This window comes from Oreochromis aureus, linkage group 19 (genome assembly GCF_013358895.1).
Source record: "Oreochromis aureus strain Israel breed Guangdong linkage group 19, ZZ_aureus, whole genome shotgun sequence".
Classification (NCBI taxonomy): Eukaryota; Metazoa; Chordata; class Actinopteri; order Cichliformes; family Cichlidae; genus Oreochromis; species Oreochromis aureus.
The window spans coordinates 4,342,130-4,369,514 of NC_052960.1; the positions used below are offsets into that span (position 1 = coordinate 4,342,130).

At 40.5% G+C, this 27,385-nt stretch overlaps 1 protein-coding gene across 1 annotated transcript; it reads left to right on the forward strand.

Moving 5' to 3' along the window:
• Positions 1-356: 356 nt before the first annotated feature.
• Positions 357-27,245, forward strand: syt14a (synaptotagmin XIVa). Its single transcript, XM_039603593.1, has 7 exons — positions 357-469; positions 4,966-5,118; positions 8,680-8,907; positions 17,835-18,106; positions 18,191-18,640; positions 20,113-20,302; positions 25,989-27,245. Exons 2-7 carry the CDS (start codon positions 5,019-5,021, stop codon positions 26,300-26,302), a joined length of 1,554 nt encoding a protein of 517 aa, XP_039459527.1. The 5' UTR covers positions 357-469; positions 4,966-5,018; the 3' UTR covers positions 26,303-27,245.
• Positions 27,246-27,385: the final 140 nt, after the last annotated feature.

Here is a 27,385-nt window from a genome sequence, read left to right on the forward strand (position 1 = left end):
ATTACAAAAATAAGGACAAGCATAATAGTTCCCCTTTAAAAGAACAGACATGTTTTTCCCTCAAACCTGGAACGAACCTGGTTTTATTCAATCTTGACAAACACACAATAGACTGAAACCAGTGCAAGTTCATTCCTCTTGGTGCCACTAATGGCTAAAACCAGGTAATTGTTACAGCCATTATATTGGAATTAAAAATAACAGAGAGCCAGCCATCATTGTCACTGATGGAGAAACAGGTCTTCTAAGTACACTTTCTTGCCAGATGGGCTCATTATCTCCCATTTGTAAGAAAGGCAGCAGCTTGGTTTAATTGAACACAATGGACTTTTACATGTAGAGGTTTCCATGCTGAGCAGAGCTGCATTCATCATGGTAAATGAGCTCAGCAGTAATCTAAAGTCTCCCATTGCACTTGAAAACCTGTTCCATCTCTCCACTTTTGTGACTGTGCATGAAATATTGTAAAGTAAGTGCTTCTCAGATGTTTATTCTTTTATGTATTGGCTGCTGCTGAGTACCTCTGCCACCCCATCATTCATGGGTGTATATCAGTACACCCATGATTCTTTGGGTCAAAGAAATTATTATGTATGGCTGGTGAAAGATGTGTACCCACATAAATTGTAAAAAATAAAAAAAATAAATAAATTGTGGGTATTTGGGCATTTTACATTCGTCTGGCAAACTGAGTTGTTTTTGATGTCGACCTCAAGTGGACATTAAAGGAACTGCATATTTTTTAGTCAACAATAGGTAGACTGTTCTTTACAGTCCCAGACCTAGTGCTAGATTTTTTTATTTTACTCTGCACAACTTTTCCCGCAATTACGGTTTAGTTATTTTAATTGGTGCAGCATTTTCTTTTGTTTTTACAGTAGTCAGTGTTTGTACACAGGAAACACAAGCTAGTTGCATGCATTGTAAGTCATAGAGGCATCCCAAGAAACAAGTCAGGGAAACAGAGAAAAGACACTGATACAACTATTAGGCTACTTCATAGTTTATTGCATTGAATTTTAATGCATGCTGACTTTTACATTTTGGACTTTTGCTTGAGGAAATGATCTCTAACTGGACCTCCTTGAGCTGTAATTGAATATCCCTGATGTAGATTGTATATGTAGCTTTTAGGTCTGATGTTAAGTTAATACAAAATGGCCTTAAAACTGTATACTTTATAACGACCACCAGGGGGCGATGATTGAGGTTGCAAACATGAGTTCTGATGCTTTAGAAGTGTACGGGAACACGGTTTATTGATGATTTGATGAGCTCGGTCACTCCATTCTGGTCATATTAAACATGTTAAGTTCATTTTATGTATTTTTGGCATTATACATGTCACCTGGATTATCTAGGATATGTTATAGATTGTGGTTTCACAGTAAAATCTACAACTCACCAGTCATCTTCAGTTTTAAAGCACCAAAATGGAACCAGTGAAAATACTCATCCTGAAGCTTGATAGTGACATTCAAAAACAGATGGATCCCACCACAGCAGCTAGGTTCATCTTTTATACATCTATAAGTAACGATGCCATTGGTTGCTTTAGGTGTAATGCAGGAACCAATGTTTCTGGATCTGCAGGCAACTACAGGCCTGTATGTTGGTTTTGTCTCTTCTGGATGTTATCAAAGTGTAATAGTAAAATAAAGGTGTAGCATGTTAAACGCTTTATAGTTTTGAATTGAACATTGAACATTTATTCCTCATTCACTGCATCCTGGGTTCTAAATTCTTCTCACCATCACCACTGTGCACCACTCTGTATGCTCACCAGTATTCAGGGGGATGACAGAAAGCATACAGAGTGGTGCTAAAGTTTTCTCTCTGTCACAAACTTTCTCTGTGTATGAAGGGTTTGAGCGAGCAGCTTTCAGAAGTAAAATCCCCTGGTCCTCCCCACATGTTGCATTGTGAATACAAACCAATTCTGCAGCACTGAGGAAACCTTTGATTCCATTAGACACCACACTGAATCTGCTGGTTTTATCATCCATTGATCTGTTCACCAGCCAGCAGCCTCTTTGCAAAGCTCTGTAGTGTAAGACGTAATCATTCTGTAAGAACATGCGTCATACTTATTAAAAATGGCTTTAATGAGTGCCTTTAATGGCTTTAATAGGCCCTTTACTTCCATTGTAGTGTTTATGGTCTAATAGCACTTCTGGTTAGCACGGCTGCAGTCTGTTCCGTCATTAAGATGGTTGATCTATCAGGCACGATAGCTGAAACAATTCTGAATGTTTCTCATTAAGCTGAGGAAAACAGAAGAAATTGTCCCTCAGTGTTAAACTTTCGTAGGATAACATTTTAAATTTTGACTTCAACGAGATTTTGGGATTAGTTTAGTTTGTTAACAGGATTATTCAAAACTGTGTTTCATGAACATTTCAGTAGAAATCAGGCTCGGCCCTACTTAGAACTGACTAACCTTTGAAGTTGATCTGGATCCAGACACCTTTAAAAGGGCTCTTTATCATCTTTATCAAAACCTTTAAAAGTTCAAGTTTTTTTTCCTTTATTTGACAAAACAGAGAATGAGCAACAAAATGAGGAGAAGGAGAAAATGGTCAGGGGTGGATTTGAACCTAAGACTCCAGTCTGCTGTACATGAGTTGCGTTTTAAATCATATCTAAAAAAATATACACTTACCAAATACTTCATTTTTTACTCTGTGCTACAACCATGCTATGTTTCTCAGAACTTTTGTTGTCAGCTAGGTGAATTTAGAGTTCACCCAGCACCTCGTAGGTTTGAAGCATAAATTCTGTAAACCCTCCAAAAGTTAGTGACACAGTTACCAGAATAACCAGAATACGACAGCCGTCAATCAGTTGAGCTGAGTCCCCTATTGCCCTGTGGCACATGAGTTGCGCTCGCAACATGTTGGCAATGTAAATGCATTTGTCTGTGCAATTGCCTTGGGACTGAACGACTGTTTTACACTCAACATCTGGATGACTGGATGAATGCAAAAAAAATTCAACACATTGACTGGTCAACCAAATATTTTTGTTCCATTGTTGCATGGAGGTTTCTATCCTTGTATTGTCCATGTTTTTATATGTTTTTACAGTTATAACAGCTCACTTTAGACAGACAGTCCAGCAAGCATAAGATAACCTTTGTTAGTCCCACACGTGGGAAATTTGTTGCAGTGAACCCTCTGATTACAGATGAGTTGTTCTTTGTGAAATGCTAAAAAATGCTAAAAAATCTCCTGAACTGGCTGCAGGTGGTGACAGCAGGTCTCTGAAGGCTGATTGCAGCTAAATCTGGCAATCAGCCTTCATTAGTTTAACGTAAGCACAGTAAAGAAGTGGTTTAGGACAAAGATGATAGGCTTATTTGATCACTTTGATGCCACTAATGGAGAGAATAGAAAAGCGTCCTGACGTTTAACTGTCTGTGATGGCGTTGCACCTCCATGCTGATGCCAGAAGGTCATACATGTAGCGGAAGGTCATGCATTTGTATTCGTTTGTCAACAGTGCAGTCAGGATACATGTATCACCTTGGCAGGTTCATTCTGGTGTAACAAAGCCTCGCTAATGATGTTTGTGTCCAGACCTAACTGGATCTCCTGATGTGCGGCACTCAGTGCTGCCTTTAATGAGATCTGACTTGCCCGTGCGTCAGGGGGTCCGTGTGGAGGCTGCACCTGAACCCGTCACTATGGCAACCAACAGGTTGCGTTTCTACAGTGACACAACCCCCTAGTGTCTCCTTCCCTCCGGTTTATTTACCTCCATGTCTCTCATCTGCATTGTTTGTACAAAGTGTTTTTTGTTAGATGCTAAATATTGACACAGTAATGCCACTGCACACTGACAAGTACAGATGTTTTTTCAGCATTGTACCCCTCGAAGGTTTCAGCTAGAGCCAAAGATGTGTTCTAGCTGTAATTACTAAGAACTAAGATGTTTATGAATGTGGACATCAGTAATTTGTATTTATTTTTAACAACTGGTGTAACGTTTGACCCGTTATGCATACGTTGGACACGAGTGTGATGACAGCAGAACTTTTATTTACAACTGTGGTTTTTATTTTGCACTGGGACACAGACACTCCCGCTCTCTGCTGTCACGTCCGCTCTCCTGCCTCTCCGACTGTCACTGTGAATATATAAAGAACTTCCACAACAAGAGTCACAATCACCTTCAGATCCCAGCACACCTGTTCACCCCGCCCCTGCGCCGCCCCGGGAGCTCACTGCGTCACCCCTCCTCTGCAGCTGGTCAGAGACCACACCCACGCCACACTGGTTAATGTAATTTGTGGCCATTTCCAAAAAAGTAATATATATCACACGTTACTTAATAACTGATCTAAAATCATTTGTTACATTATTTTCTCTCTACTCACCAGGAGGAACTGAGATGTTTTATAATTATGAGTGAAACACATAAAGATTAACCTTAGGCTAACTTCAGTCTCTTAGTCCTACAGACTGACAGAATTCCCTATTTTGAAACACATGAAAAACTCTGTCAGTGTAGAAAAGTCAGATGTCACACCAATTTTATTGTAGAAATAGATACAGATAGAAACTGAGAGTTGAAGTTTGACTGCTTTTTTTGGCACTTCTTGTGTTCCCCGTTGAATATTTGGCTCTTGCTGCTCGGTTCAGGTTGGTATACATTCAGCTTTAACATCACTCTACATTCTTTGCTGCTGGCTTTGTGTTCACATGCTGATTTTGCAGATGTTTTGCAAAGAGGTGATGTCCTCTTAGCAGATAGTTGTGTTGTTTCTGGCCTGGACCCAGGTTTCCCTTAACTGTCACTGTCACTTCCTCTGAATATTTTTTTTAACTCAGGAAAAGTGAAAGAGGGTGTGAATAAATTATTACCATTTCTTACAACATGACAACCTACTACATTAGATTATAGGCTAAAAACAGCTTACGTGGTCACGTTTTGATATTTAAAAATGCCGTATTTGTTTTCTAGTCTCTCCAGAGGTGCTGGGGTTTCTGACAGCCATCGGACTCTTCATCATCCTCATGACTTTCCTCTTTTGGTACCTCAACAATAAGTTGGCACTAGAGAACCCAGGGAGCCTTCAGTGCCTTGATGAATTCAGGAAAACCACTGAGCTGCAAGGTGAGCGTGCATAAATTTAAAATGAAAGCACATTTGGTTGTCTTTATTTCACATCTGATTTTCTTTAGTGCCTTTGATCCCAGCACGAGGCCCGGCCTCTGCATGGAGGCATTTTCCACTGACACTGGCCTTTCTCAGCCCCATGCCGGGATTACTGTTACTGACAGCTGTAGGACTGTTTACTTGTCATCTGCCCATGGGGGCTTCAAAGGTTTAAAAGGTTGGTGGCCCCCGGGAGCCCACACAGGGAGTTTGCTCTACTCAGAGAAGCCATCTGCAGAAAATAAAGGGAGGCAGTGTAACGCAGCAAAGTGACTAATCTCAGTGACCTTCTATGTTGATAGATTTGGAACAGTGACTGTTTTGACAGATACATGAGACAAATATTCGAGTTCGAATTGTCACCGGTCTGTTGAAAAAACAGTTTGCAGTCTCCTGATTCTGTTTTCCAAAGATGCACGTGTTGAAGTCTGCATGTTGTAAATGCATGGAGAGATTTTTGAGTTAGTGGAAAGGTTTGCAGAGCAACCACGGCTTAGGTTATTTTAAAAGCTGTGCTGCCCCCTGCTGGAAAAAATACAAAGCTACAATGACAGAAAACTAGCTTCACAACTTCACTTACTGCTTTAATCACTGATCAGTTACACTTTTATTCTCTGCTTTATTGTGTTTCTTTTCCTAATTTTAATTATACCCTCACTGAGCATGTGCATCACATTGAGAAATACCTTCTTCTAATTGAGAGGACGTGTAAGTGACCACTTACAGAGCAGGGGTGTCCAACTCCAGGCCTCAAGGGCCGGTGTTCTGCAGGTTTTAGATATCACACCTGAATCAAATGATTAGTTCATTAACAGACCTTTGGAGAACTTAAGACATGTTGAGAAGGTAATTTGGCCATTTAAATGAGCTGTGTTGGATCAAGGACACATCTAAAACCTGCAGGACACCGGCCCTCGAGGCCTGACTTAGAGTTTGAATATTTAAGGATCGCAAAGATAATTTTTTTTTTTAATTAACAAATTCATGACAGGCATAGCAGTACACTAGAAGGATATCTGTCTTTTATGTTTTCCATGAATAGTTATCAGCTGTGTAACAACTGTGCACCATGGCAGTTTCATTATTGGAAATAATCTTCATTACTGTTTAAACAGCCTCCACTGTGACTTCAGGTTGCTGCACACATTCAAAGTTTAGACTATTGAAAATCTTGGTTCACTCAATCTTAATCTGTCCTCCGTGTGGAATCACACGTTTGCCTGTTTAAGGGTCTCTTAAATGGTATTGTGAAAACGCAGCAGCTTTTACTGAGACGCCTTCGCCTTCCTGCAGTGGAAGGCAAATTGGCTCTGGCAATTTGTGCTTTTGTGTTCAGATCACGTCCATTAGCTTTTGTAAAACACACCTGTTACAAATCTATCCAGTTTCTTTTCAGCCTTTGTAGTAGTTCCAAAACGTGTCACCTGTTCAGCATTTAAAACAACAAAAATCCCATTTTGTTGCGTAGGAAAATACCTGGAGAATATCTCATCCGCCGTACCTTAGCCAGGCTGCCAGTCTATCACGGCACAGCTAATAAATACATTTGGAAGCTCTTTTTTAAAAGCATTTATGAAAGCATGTTGTTGTTGTTGTGACTCAAAAGGCTTTAATTGAAATTTGCATGATTGTTGCTGGATTGATAAACCAAAGCAGGTGAGCTGATTTGGCTAACCATCAGTTAACCGAACTAAATGAGTCTATGCATTTGACAGATTTATGAATCATTTAAAGGATGCTTTAGTCCATAAATGCTGTCGAATTTAGAAGAGATTTAAATTGAATATGTGATGAAGAAAAAGTTGCATTGAGTGATAATTCCAGTAGAAAGTGTTGTCGAATCACTTGGCAAGAACAACAAGAAAACCCATAAGAGTATATGACATCAGAGTATGATGACACGCAGACTGAAAACACAAGCAGAATTTTAAACATCTTTCTCTGAATTCAGTCACTACATTATGCTGGATGTGTGATGGAGGTTTGGTGCAGGAGAAACCAAAAGGAGAGAGTAATATCGCAGGATGAGGGTGCAGATGTTCCTTTTAGATCACAGGGCTCTTCTTTTTCACTGGAGTGACTTATCAAAGGCTTTTCTGAACGATCAGGAGCTTTCTGTTCAGAATGATCCAATAAGCAACAGCTGCCAGAACCAGTGCAATGATTTTTTTTCCCTCATTGATTTTATCTGTTGTGTCCACCCATACAGTGTATATTTTTATATATATAGAAAAGATGCTTCTTAAAGTGAAGCCAAAGTAAAATTGTCTTAAACCTGAATTCCGTCTAATAACCAGCAGGGGGCATCTCCTCTGGTGTCAAAATGCTGGCTGATTGTAAAGTCTATGGAAGGACATCCCTTCAGGTCAATTATATGAGGCCTCAGCAAACATGTAGTGCTTACAAAACCTATTAGACCACCACCCAGTGCAAGGTTTAAGCCTCAGATGTTCTAAATTAACAGTATTGGTGATTCGCAAAATCAGTTTGATGTTTTTGTAATGGTTACTCCACCAGTGTGCGCAAGCTCTTTAATCAAAATCATATTCTTTCATGCTAAAATATAATTATTGTTGTTATCCAAAAATTTTCAAGTTTACTCTTTTAGAAAAAAGCAGAAAAACAAACTAAAGCACATTATTAGTTTTTGATTAAGATGCCAGATTTTCCATTATTTATTTGCTTTTGGTGGTTGTGTCCGCTCAGATTTGGGTGTTAAAACAAGAATTTAGTTTGTTTTTTAACATTTTAAACAGCCTTTTCTAAATAACTTGTGTTTTCCTGCTTTTATGACAGGTGGTCTAATAAATGTGCCAAGCACTCGACCTGATGAGTTTATAGACTTAATCTCTAGTTTAAAGCCTTATCAAATACAGTGTGATGTTCATGTTGTAAATTATGAACTTCACTGAACTTCATTCAGCTACATTCAAATCCTTCATGACTGCTAGACGTCCCAAAAGGTTTTTCTAAACCTGTCATCATCCACTTTTGTCATCTTCTGTGTTTTTTTTCAGCTCTTCCAGAGAATTCTTCCTTTTATTTAAAAAAAAAAATGTACCAGTTTGTTGATTTGGTCACTTCTAAAGGTTCTTTTTTGTTTTTGTTTTTTTTGTCAATTTAATGATGAATGGCCTCCCTCACTTGTATCGACATCTCTTTGGGTCTCATATTGAGCGCTCCAGCAGACAGCTCGTTCCAGATCTTTTATCAACATAATTTTTATTGCTATAGGCAACAGGCCTCACATGGCCATAAAACAGTTAGTCAGTGGTCAAGTTACTTTTAAGCCCCTGAAAATGTGTGACTGTGTATAAAACGTCCTAACATAAAGCCAGCAAATTCCTAAAAATACCTCGAATTAATGCTAAAAGTCTTCAGTTCAATCACACCATTATTGTTTTTTTAAATTTAATCTACACTGTGTGTATTGAATCATGTCTGAACCAGTTTTTGTGATATATAGGACAGTGTGGAGGGAAATGATTATGGAACTGACTGTCCTCGATCCCCAAACAGATAAGGTCTACGCCGACGCTGACTTGCAGGCTTCATCGTCGGACAGCGAGGATGAACTGATGGGTCAGTATCAGGAAGCGGTCAGCCGCTCCCAGGGCCTCAGAGGAGGAGCCAAGGTGTCCTCTAATGCCAAGCACACTGGAGGTTTCAGCTGGGAGAGCCGGCAGAAGTACAGCCCGCTTACTGCTGATTATGATGGCTACAGCAGTGAAGCCTCAGCTGATGATGGTGAGTCCTCGCACATGTAGAAATACATGTGACCATCTTGTATGTTTTCCGTGTATCCACAGGTTTGATCCCGTCGACACAGTGAGAAGTTCAGATATTTCCTTCATATCACCTCAGGGAGTTTTTGTTAGATGCTCACAGTCTTCTGCAGCTCTGTACCAACAAACACAAGAACACCATATGTGTAACACACACACTTATACACACTGTCAGTTAATCTAGAGAGGTGATCAAAGTGAGGCTTCCGTTCAGCACACTCTCCGTGGGAGGGTTGTGAAACAGTCAACTGTCTGTATAATGTGCACAGCCGCAGCCTCGCACTCTTCCTTCTTTTTTTATAACACGTCTATGTTTCCCTTCTGCCCGACTCGCCATCGCTGCGTTTGTTCTTCACCCTTTTTGAGGTGGGTTCAGTCACAGAAGAGCACTAGCACTGACCTCCTTGGATCTGACATGTTATTGGCCAATAAGCATGTCGTGTTGATTTAACAGTATACAAAAAGCCACTCTTGACTTTCTCCTCAGTAAATGTTTACCCAACTTTATGCTTAAAAAATAGCTTTGCATGGCATAAATAACAAGACTGGCTCTGCCTAAAATTAAGAGAATGTGCATATCATCACTTACAATGGATGTTTTTTAAGCTTGTAGCATCCTGAGGTGCTTCTTTCACCTCTATTTCCAGCCTCCCATCTAACCCTGTAAGAACCATCCTACACTATGCCCCTAAATGTGAAACTACCCCTTTAGGGAAAATAAGCAAATGTATCTGTTGCATAGAGAAGAAAACTGTTACAAGGAACATCAAATTCATTTAAAAGTCCCCGATTGACCTGTTTTTCATCCTGCAGAAATGTATCGGTAGTGCTGTTGTTGCCTGTTTTCGTCACACCCAGACAGGAATGTTTGTGTCTGACAGTATTTTTCAAAGACAAAAACAATCTAGTCTTTGCCAGGGTCCTTGATTGGTGAATCACGTCTGAACCAGTTTTTGTGTTATATAAGACAGTGGGTTCAAGTGCCGGGTGTCTGGCACAGTCTATTTAAAGCTGCGTTTGAATGCGTAGCTGGGGGAGAAGTAGTACATGGCGTGCTTCTGACTCCATTAGCAGAGAGGCAACGGGCTTCACAAGGTTGTTGTTGAAGAAAAGCAGAGCGTCTCCTGATAACCACTAGATGGTCTCTGTTATCTTCAGATGATGCTTTGAATTTTTAGGTCACTATAGAAAATAATCCCACGTGGGGAAATGAGTGCTATTCAGTAATATTATATTCCAGGATTTTCAGGTAACTCTGAAAATCTGGAATTTCTTAAAAGCAAAACTTAAGAATGAATTTATATTTAATCTGCCTTCATTTAGAGATATGAAGGAGCCAATTCGAGATTATTGTCCCAAAGGTAATCATCGAAAATCTGAATTTTGTTTCTGGTGCCTCAAATGTAACTGTCAGTGCAGTATTTCCTTTGCAGCTGTGATGCTTTAAAGCAGCGTATATCTGCTTACTTTGAAAATACTGCACTACATGTACTCCCTGGCCACATTATTAGATACACCTTGCAAATACTGCGCCTTAACTCTTCATGGTTCAGATTCAAAGATGTGCTGAAAACATTCCTCTGAGATTTTAGGTTAAATTGACATGATAGCATCACACAGTTGCTGCACATGTGACGACTTCACATCCATGATCTCCTGTTCCACCACATCCAAACGGTGCTCTATTTGATTGAGGTCTGGTGACTGTGGAGGCCATTAGAGTACAATGAACTCACATGTTCAAGAAGCCAGTTTGAGATGGTTTCAGCTTTGTGACGTGACCTGTTATCAGAAAACGATTACACTGTGCTCATAAAGGAGTAACAATAATCAGGGAGGCTGTAGCGTTTAAACAATGCTCAGTTGGTTCTAAGGAGGCCAAAGTGTCAGGACAATGTCCGCCATACTCTCCAGTTTGCCTCCCAGCCATTCTCTACCTGCTCAGCCATGTCTACGCCCATCTGGACAAGCTGGCGTGCACTGTGGGAATCATGTTTTTTGAACTTCTCCAGTGCTTTCAGGCCAGCTCTACTGGTGATAAATTGACAGTGATGCAGGTGGATGCCTCCCTAGTGACCTGGATAGTTTGCTAAGTGACTGGCAGACCACAGTATGTGTGCCTGCAGCACTGTGTGTCTGACAGTAAGTGTAGTAAGCGACACGGGATCCCTGCGGGGCACTGTCCCCTCTCCCTCGTCGTCTCCTTATACACCACAGACTTTAACTGCTGCAACTTTGTTATGTGATGCAGGCAAAAGCATGTGCAGCTTAACATGGGAAAACTGTATGTGGATGAAAACACCGCTGACTCCTGTTTGCATTTGTGGGGTCTGGGTGGAGACAGTGAAGGATTACAAGTGTCTTGGTGTTCACAATGACAGTAAAATAAGCTTCATTAAAAACACAGAAGTGCTCTCCAAAAACGGTATTTTCTGAGATGACTGAGGTCGTTTAATATCTGCCAGATGATGCTGACGGTGTTTTATGAGCCTGTGGTGGCCTGTGCCATCATCTGTACTGTGGTGCGCTGAGGCAGCAGGTACCAGCAGACTCAATAAACTGACCCACAAGGTCAGTAATGTAATGGAGCTTTTAGCATCTTTGTTTTACTTATTTTTTAGTAAAGAAAGTTTACATTTTCTTTCATGTTTATAATTTTTAATTGCGTGTCGATAATTAAAATCAATTTCCCCTGCTGGATTGATAAAGTGTTTTGATTCTGATTATACCTCCAGCAACCTGAAATGTTGATACAAGGCATGATGAAGCCATGTGTTCATGTTTAATTCTGACCCTAGCATCTGAATGTGACACTCATTAGGCCAGGCGACATTTCTCCAAAGCACTTCTTCTCTGATGTCTGGCATCAACAGGCATTTTCACCCAGAGAGTTCACTGCTTTTCACTTCTCAGGAGCACTGTCTGTGAACCTCAGAGGTGCTTGTGTAGGATCAGCAGTAGGTCAGCTGTTTCTGAAGTACTCACACCTGCCTGCCTGGCACCAATAACAATGTCACGTTCAAAGTAACTTAAAACACTCCCCCTCCATTCGGATGCTCAGCTTACTTAGTTCATGATGTCATTGTGACCACATCTACATGTTCAGTGCAAACAGTAGCTGCCATGTGACTGGCCGATATTTGTATTAACGAGCAATTCAACATGTGTACCTAATAAAGTGGCTGGTGAGTGTATATTAACCGAGCTGTTCACTTTGGATTGAAGTCATGTTTGTTTTCTTGCACAAATCCATCACTGACTTCTTGCCTGTTGCAGGAATGTCACGTGGTGAGTGTTCTTTGTGCGTGAGAGAGAAGCAGGGATTTGAGTCACAAGAGCCTGCCAGCAATAATTTGAAATTTACTTGGTTTATTTATGACAACATGTTAGCTACGCAAGGTCTTGTTTTGATTTTTTTCCTCATGATTCTAATACCCTTAAAGGTTTCAAGGATTATCCAGATAACTGGCAGATGATGTATTTCTTGGCTGCCAAGAAAACAAATTCAAGGCAAAGCAGATGTTTGTGCGCCTTCTGTAAAGTTTTTGGTTCATCAGATCATAATCAGCTTACTTATAATTGCTCGACTATAACCAAAGAGGAGGTAAAAACTCTGTCCATCCATGGCTGCACTTTGGTTGAAAGTACTGGAGGATCATTATTTTCCTCCCTGTGGTAAGGCTTTGATGGCTGTGGTTTTCTCTCCCACCAAGCCATCGTGGATCAGCAATAACAAAGCAGCGGCCTCATGCCATGGCTGACATCGGTTCAGGCTTTCTCTGCAAATATGGAAAGTTTCATTAGATAAATAGGTGAGCCGTTTCCATGATTTTCCACGAGCGCTTAAGGACACGCATTTCATTATTTTTTCAAGCAAACAGCCATAAAAGCTTCCTCTCGACACCCACAGCTACCGCTGTTGTATTTGTCTGAGTATGAAGAGCTTCATCCTCAGGACATATGTATAAAACATGAGGAGGATTGTGCCAGAGCTGCAGAATCAGAGTTTGGGTGCCCCGGTGGCTTCACTCAGACTCCAAAAATAGGAAGTAAGCAGAAAGCAGAAAAATTATCTAAGGTTTCCCTTCCCTGAAGTCAGCCCCTGCTCTAATGACCACTTTGAGAGCAGTGTTGCACAGCATGTACCAGTGCTTACCAGTGGTGGTTTTCTCACTCATGTGGATAGTAGGATTTCAGCCTATGGTCAATGGGCTCTCAAAATAATTAGCAGTATATGATTATAAGTAGGTCCATAAATAAACTGTGTTGTCATCGTAGCCATATTTTTATTTTGTCTTGTCACCTGTACTTTGCTCTTGGCAATAATAATAATAATTAGTGGAAAAAAACAGTTATTATTATAACAATAATAATAATAATTAGATTTAAAGATTAAATGTAAAATTTATCTACATTTTCTGTTATGTAAATAAACAATTCTTCTTTTCTTTTGTTGTTATTTTCTTTTCAGAGAAATATGGTATACACTCACATTGCTGTTAATTTACCTGTTGCTATGGTTTCAGTTTAATTTTATTTATATATCACCAAATCACACTTTATTGTGCAAAGTAAAGATGATCCAATGACACATGTACCATGTACTTGGTGACAGTGGGAAGGAAAAACTCACTTTTAACAGGAAAGAAACCTTCGACAGAAGCAGGCTTAAAAACAGCAGCCATCTGCCACAAGTGGATGAGGTTTCATTGATTCTGGCTTTATTTCATGCACTTTACTCAGAGCTGATTGGCCTAACTCTGACCAGAAAGCTCAATAAATCAATCCAGAGTTCAGGATTTGATTCAGCTTGAATGAAAGTGGTTTCACTAATCCAACATAAACCTTGGAAAGAAGCAAATTAGTTTTTCACATAGAACAAAATTCCCTTGTATTCTGAATGAGGGTGCAGTGATGACTGGTGCCATGTTGGAAGTCGGCCACATTTTAAGGGTCTTGTTTACTTCTGAATGGTTACCCAATCAGCTGGTGGCACTCAATAAGAACAAAGATCGTTTTCTGAAGCATTAACTAATAAAAGTGAGAGAATGTTTCTCAGCCAAATTTTGTTCATCTCGCACTCAAACCTGCACATTTAGCACTTTTCTCACATGAAAATCGTTGAGGTGTAAGTGAGATCACGATAGCTTTATTCATATGCTGCATCTCAGAAGCAAAAGGAAGCTATATTTGGTATCCACACATCTGAGCACATGTTTTACAAAGAATATTGCAGACAGAGAATAAATGGGGATCGAAACTGGGAGGAGGGCGTTCAGTGGTCATAGTCTATATTCTGCACAATTTTTAAGGGATTATTTCTTGAGTGAAATGTAGTTCCAGCAAGTAGTTCCAATCCTGTACTTTGTTTTCAGGATTAAGATTTAGTTTCTACCACCATGCTAAGCCAGAAAAATAGATCCTGGCTGTGTTTCTGAGATTCTTTAATGAATAAATGAATAATTTTTTTCAAATATAGCTTTCACACAAGAACTGGAATACATTGCAGCTGGGTTCAGTCCACTGTTCCACAGAGCCACATCTTCAAGCATATTTTATAAGCTTTTAAGGATCTATAAAGAAGTTGGGAGTAAAACGGTCTACAATAGGGTGTGTGACTGTTAAAACGCAAACCTGACCCATTGTTACAGGATGCAACTCATTAGAACCATTTTAATTACAGAAAACGTGCTCTCTACTCATTCTCAGCCAAAACATGCACGACAAAATACTATATTTTTTCATTATGTGGAATTTTTTTTTTTTAAATGTAACTCAAGTCATGCACTCATACTGGGTGTCCTTGACTGTGTGTCTCTGACCCATTTTGTTTTGTCCTTCCATCGAGTGTTTTAGAAGCAGAGACTTTAGTCTGCACGGGGTCTTTTATTTTGAAAATTGACTGAATTTTCCATTCGGTTCCTGATGTCTCTGACTTCCTGCCTCCTCATCTGCCATGTGCAGCTTTAAACAGCTTCCAGTTGAATAAATAAATGAATGAATGAGTAAGTTAATCCACTATTTTAAGAGATACGGAGCAGACAGTCACTTCTGGGCCACGTCTGGAACTGAAAGCATTGTCTCAAGTTGGTGAAGTCAGTGCTGGAATGTGGTGCAGCTCTTCTCAGAGTGTTTCTGGGAAAAAACTAACGATAAAGTAGTAGCTTGTTTGCATTTACACCATTGTGGCTGGAGAGAAAGTGGCTTTTGAGGGAGTTTGGTATTTCCACCAACACTGACACAACTGTTTTTTCACAGGTCAATAAATGTCAGTTTTATGTATTTATTGGTAATATAGCAAATCTATAAAGTGCTTTGTTTAAATTGGGGTGATGGCACTTCTGTTTTCTTTACACTTAGCCTTCTACATAATCTGACGCTGATATTTTTGCTAAACTCCTTTTAAAACTTTTAAAAAGGTGGCAGGAGGTCAGGTGTGTTTCCTCCTGCTTACAGTTTGGAAAAGGACAATCGAGTGCAGCACCTCTCATTTTTCATCTAAGATATTTTTACCTGCTTCTCACAGGCGAGATTCACAAACTGTTTTCCCACTTGAAGAGGTACAAGAAGGCAAAACAAGGCGAACGCCAGCAGAGAAGGGATGAAAGGGTGGGTGAGACGAGAGGAGGAATGGTAACCGTCCCAATTAGCGGGCTGGAGAAAAGAGTAGTGCTTTTACACGGCGGCTTCTATCAAATCAACCGCCCCCGGCTCAGCGGGAAAAAGCTGCTCAAAATGGATTTGCTCCTTTTATCAAGCCCTCCATGACACTTAGTTAAGACTCCTTTGCCTCTATCCTGCCACTGATATGTGCCACTTTGAGCTGGTGTCTCACTGACATTATTAAGAGTGAAAGTTTCAGGAACTTGGGAGAAAGCTGGAACATTGTGTTGGAGTGGATTACGTCATGACAGTGTTGGCTTTTTCCAAAAGTTAGAGGAAAGAAGAGATCGTTCTTTTCAAGTTATGTTCTTCTTCATCTTTTGTTTTCTTTTCTCTCTCTCTGCCCCCTTATTTTTTTCTGCAACAGGCTGGGTTTAAAGCATTCATTCCTCACCAGCGTCCCTCTGGGAGTATTAGCATTGGCTGCTCAGTTATTGTGAATCCAAATTGGACAAAGGAGTGAGGTTTGAGAATGCAGCTGACAACACTATTCAGGGTTCTTTGTAAGTGCCACAGAAATGTTCAGCACAGCCTCACTCTTTGCCTTCCAGGCAACTGAATCATTTAGAAAGGTGAGAGGCATAAAATGTGTGGCAGATTAAGAAGTATTCAGTTCAGTCCTTTTAATGGTGTGTATCTGATGTTTTATTTAGACTGTGCTTTCAAAAGATTCCTCTCGCAGAGCGTATTATACTCACGAGGGCACACAAGGGCAGCTGCATCAGATCTGTTTGAGGCTGGAAAAGAAGTCTGGAAAATTTCAAACAAAATCATAATAATGACAAATTTACAGAAATAATACTGATAGAGTTTAAATTAGAATTGAAGATTAAACATGAAGACTCACCTGGTATTGTTACAATTAATTTATTATCTATGAATCTTTAATAAGATGTACAAATTACATTGCAGCTCCGTTTATTAGCATTAATTGCTATGCAAATAAAACTAAGTACAGCCCATGACTCAGTAGTTTGTGGTCCCACCTTTAACTGAAGTAGCTGTTTTCTCTCACAACACTGTGGAGGAAGTTTTGCCCACTCGTCTTCAGTTCATTGTTGTTTGCTTTCCTTCCACAGCATTTTAATTGAGCTGAGGTCTGGACTGTGACTGGGCCATTGCAACACCTTGATTTCTTTCTTTTTCAGCCTTTCTGTTGGAGATTTGCTGCTGTGCCTGGGATCCTTGTGCTGTTGAATGACCCAGTTTGGGCCAAGCTTTAGCTGTCAGACAGACAGCCTCACATTTGACTCTAGAACACTTTGTTTCATGGTCAACTCAGTGACTGCAAAGTGCCCAACTACCACGGCTGCAAGACAAGCCCAAATCGTCACGCCTCCACCTCCGTGCTGACAGTTGGTGTTTAATTTTCTCCAAATGTGGTGCTGTACAGTGTAGCCAAACATCTCCACTTTGGTCTCATCTGTCCGAAGGGCATTTCTCGAGAAGTCTTGTGGTTTCTTCAGATGAAATTTGCAAACATAATCCATGGTGCAATGCCCAGATCCGTATCTTTTTAAGTCTGTAGGGTTGATTTTGAATACATACTGTAGTTGGTGTTCCACTACCTATGTACTAAATGGGCTACATACCCAACCTGTTGTAAAAATTTAAATACTTTAGGATTGTCCTCGAAGGTACTTAAACTCTGTTAAAGTTTTAAATTTCTCTCATTGTTTAAAAAAATAAATAAATAAAACGATCAAAACCTTCAAAATTCAAAATAATTGCCTGTGTTTCTGTAGCTTTGCACAGTGTCTCTTTGTTTTGTGTGCCACAGAGCTCCATTTATTTATTTACTCTGCTGCAATGCTCACATTCGCCAAATCAGAGGCTGAAAATAGTCTTTAAGAAATGCACGATTTTCCTCCAGTTTGAAAACCATTCAACCCCCAGCTGTTTTTGCGTTTTTGTTTAAAAAAGAAAAATAGAATAGATATGCGTTTACCCTGTTTTATGGATGTAGTGCTTTTAATTGGATAAGGCTAAAAGCCACTGACAAGCTGGGTACGTTGGAAGGCATTAAGACCTTTTTGGTCTTTTCATGCTACGATGTTTGTTCATGATGATGAGAATACAGAATATCACCACCTGCTGCTACAGTGAAGCACTGATGAAGCTGTAAATGTGTGCAACCAAATTACTTTCTTTAATGGTTCCTATTAAATGATGTGCTATGATGTGTCTGTATTTTGTTGTTTTATCTATTTATATCCTCTCAACCAGTCAACTGCATCCAGAGGATGAGACGGACGCCGCCACTGGATGAGCTTCAGCCACCGCCCTATCAGGATGAGAATGGCTCTCCGAGGATGTCCTGCACTCTCTCAGATCTGGGTGATGCCAAGTGTGATCTGTCCCACACCAGCGGTAGCCCCCACCTCTCTTTTGGCAAGTGTCCCAGTGAGGAGAGCGACGGCCCTGAGACTGAGAGTTACCTCAACAAGGGCTATGAGGAGGACGTGCCCAGTGACAGTACAGCTGTCCTCAGCCCGGAGGTAAATACCAGTCATACAATATAAGAGTGATACTTTAGATTGAGGTGTTATTTTGAACACTGAACATTTCATTGGTTTCCGTAGGATATGTCAGCCCGTGGATCAGCAGCCCAGCTGCCGAAAGGTTATGAACCAGATCCTGTTGCAAAATACGGGACCCTCGACATCGTGTTTGACTACGACTCAGAGGAGCAGCAGCTGTCTGTGACCATCATGGCAGTAACCGACCTTCCAAGCTACAAGCGCACCGGTAACATCTCCTGGCAGGTTCATCTGGTGCTTCTGCCCACCAAGAAACAGAGGGCGAAGACGGGGATCCAGAGAGGCCCGTGCCCCATCTTCACGGAGACCTTCCGCTTCAGCCATGTGGAGTCAGAGATGATCAGCAATTATGCTATCAGATTCCGCCTTTACAGCATGCGACGGATGAAGAAGGAGAAGGTGCTCGGGGAAAAGGTGTTCTACCTCACCAAGCTCAACCTTCAGGGCAAAATGTCGGTGCCGGTCACATTAGACCCATGCTGTGCACTCCCGGTAAGGAGGATCAAAGCAGGTGTTGGCTTTCAAGCTGCCACTCATCACCTCACTAATTACTTCTCTTTGTTGATTAATCTTTCATCTAACTGGATCACATTTTCAGAGTGAGATCACATTTTGCAGATCATTCTTACTGAAATGCCTGTTTTGTTTGCTTGTTGGTTTTTAATGCTTCTCAGGAGTGGATGGCAGTGCGACACTGCCTCCATTTCATCTCAGGGAATAAACAACAATCAGTTTACTTATTTTTTCCTTTTGCTCACTTTATTTCAAAGGCTACAAAGAAGATAGGCAGCCTTAAAAGGCACCTACAAATTTATCCTGCATCGAATCTGTCAGATATTAGTTTTCTTTCCCTTTAGTAACAATATTTTTATTTATGTAGATATCCAGGTGTTGAATTAACCCAGTACAGCAACATTCAGTGCTTAATTCACTGAACATAAGATAACTAAAAATGTAAAGAGTTCAAATATGCAGTACTCTTTATTTTTAGCTAAAAACACAGGTCCTGAAGTATAAAGAAGAGATGTGCATTACATAACCCTCAAATGTTAGCTTGCCCAGCCTAATACAGGCTCCTTTTTTTAACGGGTTAGCTATCTATTTGCAGATATTATATTAAAATCTCCCCTGTATCGGGTTTATTTTCCTCTCAGTTCTTCTCCATGGCCAGCTTCTGGCCTAGTCCACTTCCCTCACTCTCTGATGACTTTATGAGCTCAGTCAACAGTTTCAGGTAATAATGAATCAAATGCAAAGTTTATTTTGTAAATTTTACTAATATTAGCGTTCAAAAGTAGGATTATCCCGGTTAAGCCGTCACTGAGTGTGATCTCAGTAACAGATCATTAATCCCACTCTGGCTACCACCATATTTTATGTCCACGTTATAGTGGCAGTTAGCATTTTTTAATGTGTACTATACTACACTATTTTGCCTAAACACACACACTGTGATAGTAAATACATCATGTATGTAGTGTATCAAAAGAAGTCAAGAGCAGAACCTCGTAGATTTGAAACCAGAATACTGGATACATTGTAACTGCATGACGGTGATTTGCAAAATCAAATAGGCATTAAGGTATTCAGCGGCTTTGCCTTTACTCAGGAATATAACCAGAATACAACCAACTGTGTTGGATTACAGATGAGCTGCACTCATTGGCACAGACAGACTGAGATTGATTGAAACATGCTAGCAATCTGTCTGTGTTTATAAAGTAGGTGGCAGTTATTTGCGTACCTCACCGGTCTGTCTGAGAGTGATTACTTGACGTGATCGATGAATGCGAAAAATTCAGTACAATGACCAAGTAAGGAGTTTGACGTCCTACTGGGACTGAGCAGTAAAGGGAGGGTGTAGTGAACTGCTGTTTGAATTGTGATTCATTTGTGTTTTGGAAAATCCTTAACAATTAAAAACTGATATTAAGAGTGTTCTGAATGTTTGCCAACTCTTCCAGGGTGGCGAATCCCAGGTCAGCCTCTCAGATATGACATGCAGTGAAAGCGCCTCGTCATTCCAGTCAGTCAGTCAGGCTTCCACACCGGAGATCCTCGTGGGCCTGGTTTACAACGCCACAACAGGACGTCTCTCTGTGGAAGTTATCAAAGGCATCCACTTCAAAAACCTGGCTGCTAACAAACCACCCAGTAAGTACCCTAAAACGTTTTGTTGTCCAGTTGGAGAAAGAGCAGGATAACATTTTTAATGTTTCAAATGCTAGAGTGGAAGAGGACAAGTTGAGCCTGTGCATAGGAGTTTGTTTTAATCTGAAGTATCTCCTGTAAACATCTGTAGTCAAAGTATATATATTTTACATACTATGTGCTTCCTTACGTTCAGTCAGAGAGGGACTATGCACAGCGTATAACTTCTCCGAATCAGAGATAGTGTACTCTATCTCGGCCACCACCTGCTTTTCAGTTTTCCTCTGGTTTGATCCCTGGTTTCCCTCATGTCCCGGTCAGCCTCCTCAGTCAGCTTCCAGGGATCTGAGCAGCAAGTTCAAACAAAAACTGCCTCTTGTTGAACTTTGTGCAAATGTTGTTGTTGTTGGCCTTCTGACCCTGTTTCTCTTTCCTTGCATCTTCTGTTATGTCTGCACCTGAAACTCTCTCACCCTACTACCTTTTTGACATCTTGGTCCGCTGTTTTTCTTACTGCTGTCCAACCCTTGTTGTCAGATGGACTGTTCTGTTGTCTAAAACACTTGATAGGTGGACAGGTTTATATTATCAGAGGTGAGTTTCTGTTCCTCCCTGTGAAGTGCCATCAGTGTTCATTTCACATCCTTTTTTTTAAATACATCTTCATGGATGGAGATAGATGTAGGTAAATGGAATGACTGTTAATTGGAGACACACTAACTTAACTGGCATTAATTAATATCTATCTAATTTGATGCTGAAGTATTTTAGACTGACTTAATGTCGCCTCATCGCCCAGTCAGTTGCATCAGATGGCTGCCGCTTCCTGAGCTTGGTTTTCCTCATGTCTTCCTCTTAAAAGGGAGTTCTTTGCTCCCACAGTTGCCAAGTGCTTACTTTTACTGGATCACATGATAATTGTGATTAACTTTGTCTCTCTGTAATTTCTAAGGTTTTACAGTATGAAACAATTGTTGCTATAAAAATGTAAATTACATATAACAGCACTGCAATATTGGGAGCCCAAGCTCTTTGCACCCATCCCAAATAAGTTGAAAAAAAGTTAACTAAATTCTTGCTTGGAAGCAGTTTTGATAATAAGCACTGTAGTGTGACACAATGAGTAAGCTTTTCCCATAAAACCTGAAATATGACTTTCTTTAAATGTAAACTTTGAACCATAGGTGCAGGTAACTCTTGTTGCATTTTAATTCTCATCCATGAAGATGCTCGGCTGTTCTACTGTAAGTCTTCTTACTGTATTTCTGAATGCGTATCACATCACGCATGCATCTGATATACCCCCACCTCGCCTCCTTTACCCATTTCTTGTGTTGCCTGGAAGTCCTTCGTGTTTTCACTCAGCCTTTTTCTTGCTATGCCGGGCGAGTTTTCTCGGTGTCTGATAGCCAGCAAGAAGGAAATGTTGTCAGTGAGTGCTGGCCTAATTCAAACAGTACACTTTGCACATTTTACATTTTTCGGCTTTGCTTCCAGCATATGAAACATAAACAGGACTTCTGTAACAGAGTTGCATAAATATTCATCTAAAAGCCACACTGTACTGTCCTCCCATTAACTGCCATGTTCCATGTATTTGTGAATGTCTCTAACTAATAACTAGCTGCCAGATTTTGATATTGTTTGTACATTCCTGAATAGCATATCCACATACTTTATAGTCTTCAAATTGTACTTGGAAAATAGTCGCATCTGGCAACACTGAAAAAACCTTTGTGCAAAATCCTCACGAAGGCCTTGATTGACTTTGTGCGTCCTTACAAAGTGGAAGGAGCACGGTGAAAGATGCGGAGCAATTTCAAAGCTTCTTTTCTGCCATTTCAAAACAGTACCGAGCCGACGAGTCAAGTTAATCATCAGCCGCAGCCCCTCTCATTCAGCAACAATGCCAAAGAGCCATGCATCACCGCTACTGACCACTTAAGACATCCACAGCTCTACAGAGCCCATTCAGCAGCAGTCAAAAAAGAAATCAAGGCTATTTTTTTCACTCTGCTTTTATGTCAAAGAGAGCAACTGAATGTGTGATTGAAGGCGGTGAGCTAGGCGTTGGAAGGCAGCTGGCACTCGACAGCATGAAACCCTCAGCAATTCATTCCTTATACCCCCTCTTAGACTGGAACATAATACACAGCATTATTACAGAGTATGGTTGTAGACGAGGGGCGAAACACTCTCAAAGATCCATTGTGATTGCCAGTCTTGCCTCGCTTACGTTCAGCTGGATTTATGGCTTCAGTTTGTGCCATGATTTCTGCATTGAAATGAGGAGTGAATAAGGAAAGCGTGAATGCTGAAATCACTTGATAATGGCAGTGTTTTTCCTTTTTGCTTTTTCCTCTTCTGGGCTAAATGAATGAGCTTTATCGGGATTTTGTTTTTTGGAATGTGATCAGCGGGGTAATAAAAGGTGGAAAATGTCGCAAACTGCAAGTATCAGCAGTACAAGTCATGCTTCTAAGCTCAGAATTCTTAGATACTTTAATTCCGACTCGATATATTATGTTCTGTCTTTGATTGCAAGGGTCTTGAGCTAAATCTGTTTTTTCATATCTCATCTTAAAGCTTCATATAATAACATATTAGAATTATGCACCAGCATAGAATCAAGTGTTTTTTCTGTTTTGTTTAACATTAAAAGCCCCTATATGCATATGCATGAAATATGCATGAAAACCTGGCAACATGCTTGCATTAGTTGCATAACGCAACTATTAAAATAACTACTAACAAATGAAATTATCATTTTTATTCATCAAATTATTAAAAAATAGATTATTTAAAGAGATTCTAGTGCAGCTAAGGGGCAGAGGGCAGTAGGGTTTTTTGCAGATCACTTGGTTGTGCAAGCTTCCTTGAGCAATGAGAACTGGCGCCTCCAAATTTAAGGCCACAGTTCTCAGCCAGACAAGGGTGGATTGTCCACTCCAGGTTGGAGATGAATTGCTGCCCCACTTGGAGGAGTTCAAGTACGTCGGGGTCTTGATAACAAGTTGAGCCTCAAGTGGAGGTGTTCAATTACCGCTGGGTCTTGATAAGGAGCTGGGGAGGAGTGGAACAGGAGGCTAATAGGATTGATGCATCAATGCAGACGATGTGCCACTCTGGTGAAGAGTGAGCCGAGTGTGAAGGCGAAGCGGCCGATTTACAAGCTAAATTTCAGTGAAGCTGTGTAAAATAAAGTGCAATAATTTGCAAGTCTCATAAGTTCTTATTTTATTCAAAACAAAACTTAGAGAAAATTGACTATTTTAAGGAAAATATTGGCACAGTTTATACTTGATGGCAGCAACACGCACTGAAAAAGTTGGGACAAGATCAAGTTTACTACTGTGTTATTTTAACACCAGTCTGTAAACATGTGGGAACTCATGACACCAGTTGCTGGGCTTCTGGGAGAGGAAGGTTGTCTGTTGTTATGGATGCAGTATGCAGTTTAACATTGTGTTCAAAAAGTATGCAAGACCCCTCTTTAAAAGATGCCATCAGATTTGGAGGCAGCCAAGTCCCATAAATCCCATAGCATCAAACATGCAGGCTTTTGAACAGCGCTGATAACAATCTGGATGTTCCTTCTCCCCAGTAGTCAGGAGGCTGCAGCGTCCAGAGCCTTAACCTGCATTTGTGGATGGCACGGTGAACTGTGTTCACAGACAGTATTTGTGGAAGTGTTCCTAAGCCCATGCACTGATTTCCATTAAGCAATCATGCCTCTCCAGATTCTTTCATTAGATATTTGGTGCTATAGATTATAACATGTTCACAGTTTTGAATTTTGCTTTATTTTGAAGTTCTTCCACAGTTTGCAGACAGGTTTTTTTGCTGACTGGTGAACCTCTGCCTCTCTAAGATGCTCTTTTTACGCTACTGACTGTTGCGAATGAACTTAATTATTTGCAAAATGATCTTCCAGCTGTTTCTTTGTAATATCACTTACTTTTCCAAACGTTTTCGAGACATGTTGCTGCCAAAACAATTCAAAATGAGTCAAAAAGTAAAATGTTTTAATTTAAATATATGACTGTTTTTCTCTGTGTTGTTGTGGATGAAATATGGGATTATGAGAAAAGCAAATTCTGAATGTATTTGCATTTTACACAGTGACACAACTTTTTTTGAATTTGGAGTTGTACCAGTCCCTCCTACCTTCATAGCCAAACACTGTGGGCAGTGCCCAAAAGAATAAGACTGCAGAAAAAAGAAATGAAGTTCCTCCCATGAGTGTTTGAGCTCTCTAGGGGTGTAGCTCAGCCATTCAGAAGGAGCTCAAAGTGGAACCACAACTCCTCCACACTGAAAGGCCCAGCTGAGGTGCTTCTGGCATTTGAATGGAATACCTCCCAGTGAAGTGTTTCACCATCCTGGGTCTGCCCTGGACACACTGAAGCTGGGAATTCATGGAAAAGCAATACGTAACACATTTTTTAAATGATTTTCTACAGAAATATCATCAATATAAACTTCAGTTTAAGCTTTTCTGAACAAGTTTCTGCCATGATGAAAGAAAAACACGTGTGCCCATACACAGAAAAGAGTCTGCTTGAGAGAAATAGACCTTAACGGGAAAACCGTTAAAGTCTATCCTCTTTGGATAATGACAGAAAAATAAATCCGGTGAGAATCTGGGTTACAGCCATGAGGGCAAATACATGGCACTCCAAAAAATCTAAATAAAATCTCTGTATTTCTTTATTTCCTTCTGAATGCAATACAGGTATTGGTCATATTAACACTTTAATGCTGGCAAGAAACGTTTTTAAATAGAAGCAGTAATCACATTGTTAGACATACATGAAACAAATGGAGTTTCCATGAACTGAGCAGTGGCGTTCAATTCATAAATCATGAAAAACACTCAGTGCAACAACTTAAGCTTCTTATTTTTCCTGGTTCTTTTCTGTTACGCAGTTCCTCCACAGATTTTATTCAAGACTTTTTTGAGTGTCATGTATTTCCCTTATGTCTCTGACACCTAGACACTTACTCTCACCCAGAGTCTCATTTAGTGTCAGCAGACCTGTATATCCTGCAGAATATGTGATTCACATTTTGGACCAAGCATGTTTTGGGACTGCCTCGGGCTCTAAAGTTTTAGCATAAGTCATTATGTCAAATAATAGCAGCTCTTCATGGTAATTTGTGATGAACCACGTAGCCAGAATTAATTAATTTTGGCTACGTGGTTCGTTTCAGAAGGAGCTCCTAATCCTTTCAAACACAAGCAAACCTATGACTAACTTTCTCCAGTCAGTTTTCATCTTCAGCATTATCCCCCATTTCAGATTAGACATCAGTAGTCGCATAGCAACAAGACTGAAGTAATGCTCCCTGCGCTCACAGCTGTGCTTTGTGTTTGATCAGGAGAAAAACCGCATCCTATGTGGTCATGCTCTTATATATCATCCGCTGTGACATTATTACAGAAGTGAATGCTTTGTGGGGAAAATGTGTCATTCTTTGCTGCAGAGGAAACAGCTGCAGCAGGTCGTCATGGCTGATTACAAAGAGGAAAGGTGAAGAAACATAAGGATTTTGCACAAAGGGTCTATTATTTAAGTCTTTTTTTACTACTAGAAAGCTATTTTAGCATCTCACGATTTAAAAAAAAAAATATATAAAGATGTATCATTTCCGTTGTAACTCTCTCCTCCACCTGCTTCCTCTCTAGATACATATGTTAAGCTGACCTTACTTAACTCCATGGGCCATGAGATGTCCAAGTGTAAGACCTCCATCTGTCGAGGTCAGCCCAACCCAACCTACAAAGAGACGTTTGTCTTCCAGGTAGCTCTTTTCCAGCTATCGGACGTCACGCTCATCCTATCCGTCTACAACAAGCGCAGCATGAAGCGCAAGGAGATGATTGGTTGGATTTCACTGGGCCTCAACAGCTCTGGAGAGGAGGAGCTCACCCACTGGACTCAGATGAAAGAGTCTAAAGGACAGCAGGTTTGCCGCTGGCACAGCTTGCTGGAGTCTTAATGGCACAGCAAGAAAGCGCGCGGGCATAGCTACATGGCGCCGCCGCCGTCCTTATCCCAGATGGGCAGGAAATGGAAATGTTCAACTGGGAAGCGGGAGTGCGATGCCGTCCAATGAACCAGCGTCAGTGGTGATGAAGAGACGGGAACACAACCACACGCATCTGCACTCAGTTTCTCAGCTCGGCATGGCATAAGCGATTTCATGGCTCTGTTTGAATAAACAGTCACTGCCATGAATTAGTTTTATGACGAGAAATGCTATTTTCCATATACTGCCGTGTAATGACCTTTAAGTTTTTGTAGATGGCATCTTTTTGTCTGCTGAGCTGGTTTAGCTGGGGCCTGCTCCATGGGGAAAGTTTTAGACAAGATCATTGAGCAAATTGCACCTGGTAGCCATGTGTACCCACACCTCCAGCCGCATAAATAGAAGTTTCTAAGGAAGGCTTTAATTTTTATAATTATATTTTTTTTTTAACAAATATTTTCCAGACCACCTCTCAGCAGATCCTTACCTCAAAATTTAGCTGGAGATAACTTCTTACCTGGAAATGTCAAACGAGGTTGGACATCACCATTGTGTCATCCCCATCGACTTCAAAAGCACAAGAAGTTTGGCAGATTTTAAAGTGGCAGTTCTAAAATGGTGTGAAATAGGGACTGTAAAAGAATTAAAAAGAAAAAAAGCTTCTGAACTGCAAGACCCAGCAGAAAGTGTCTGTACTTCTTTAAAATACTACAAGCAATCTGAAGTGCTTCAGTCAAAGGCAGCTGGACTCCTTTTAGGTTTTTGAAGACATCGTCACCTCTCGTCTGAAAGGGTTATTTGCACCTAAAGTAGAAGAGACACTGGAGAATACAAATGTTCAGATTTTGGATTCACAACTGTACCCACGTGAGCACAACTCATGATCTTAGGTGGCGCACTAGACAGGACTCTGAATCAGCCTTTAGAACTGAAAAAAGTCTTTACTGAAAAGTAAAACCTCTTCAGGAACCAAAAGCAAGTGCAGCTGCCTTCAGTTCAAGCACTTTAGATTACCATAACTTAGACGAGTGAGAACCCATTCAGTCATAAATA

Excerpts from the sequence above, each read along its gene's own strand:
- syt14a (XM_039603593.1), top strand. The coding sequence starts at position 5,019 with ATGACTTTCCTCTTTTGGTACCTCAACAATAAGTTGGCACTAGAGAAC. Across the intron at positions 18,107-18,190 it reads CAGCTGTCCTCAGCCCGGAG|GATATGTCAGCCCGTGGATC; the intron begins GTAAATACCAGT and ends TGGTTTCCGTAG. Across the intron at positions 20,303-25,988 it reads GGCTGCTAACAAACCACCCA|ATACATATGTTAAGCTGACC; the intron begins GTAAGTACCCTA and ends CTTCCTCTCTAG.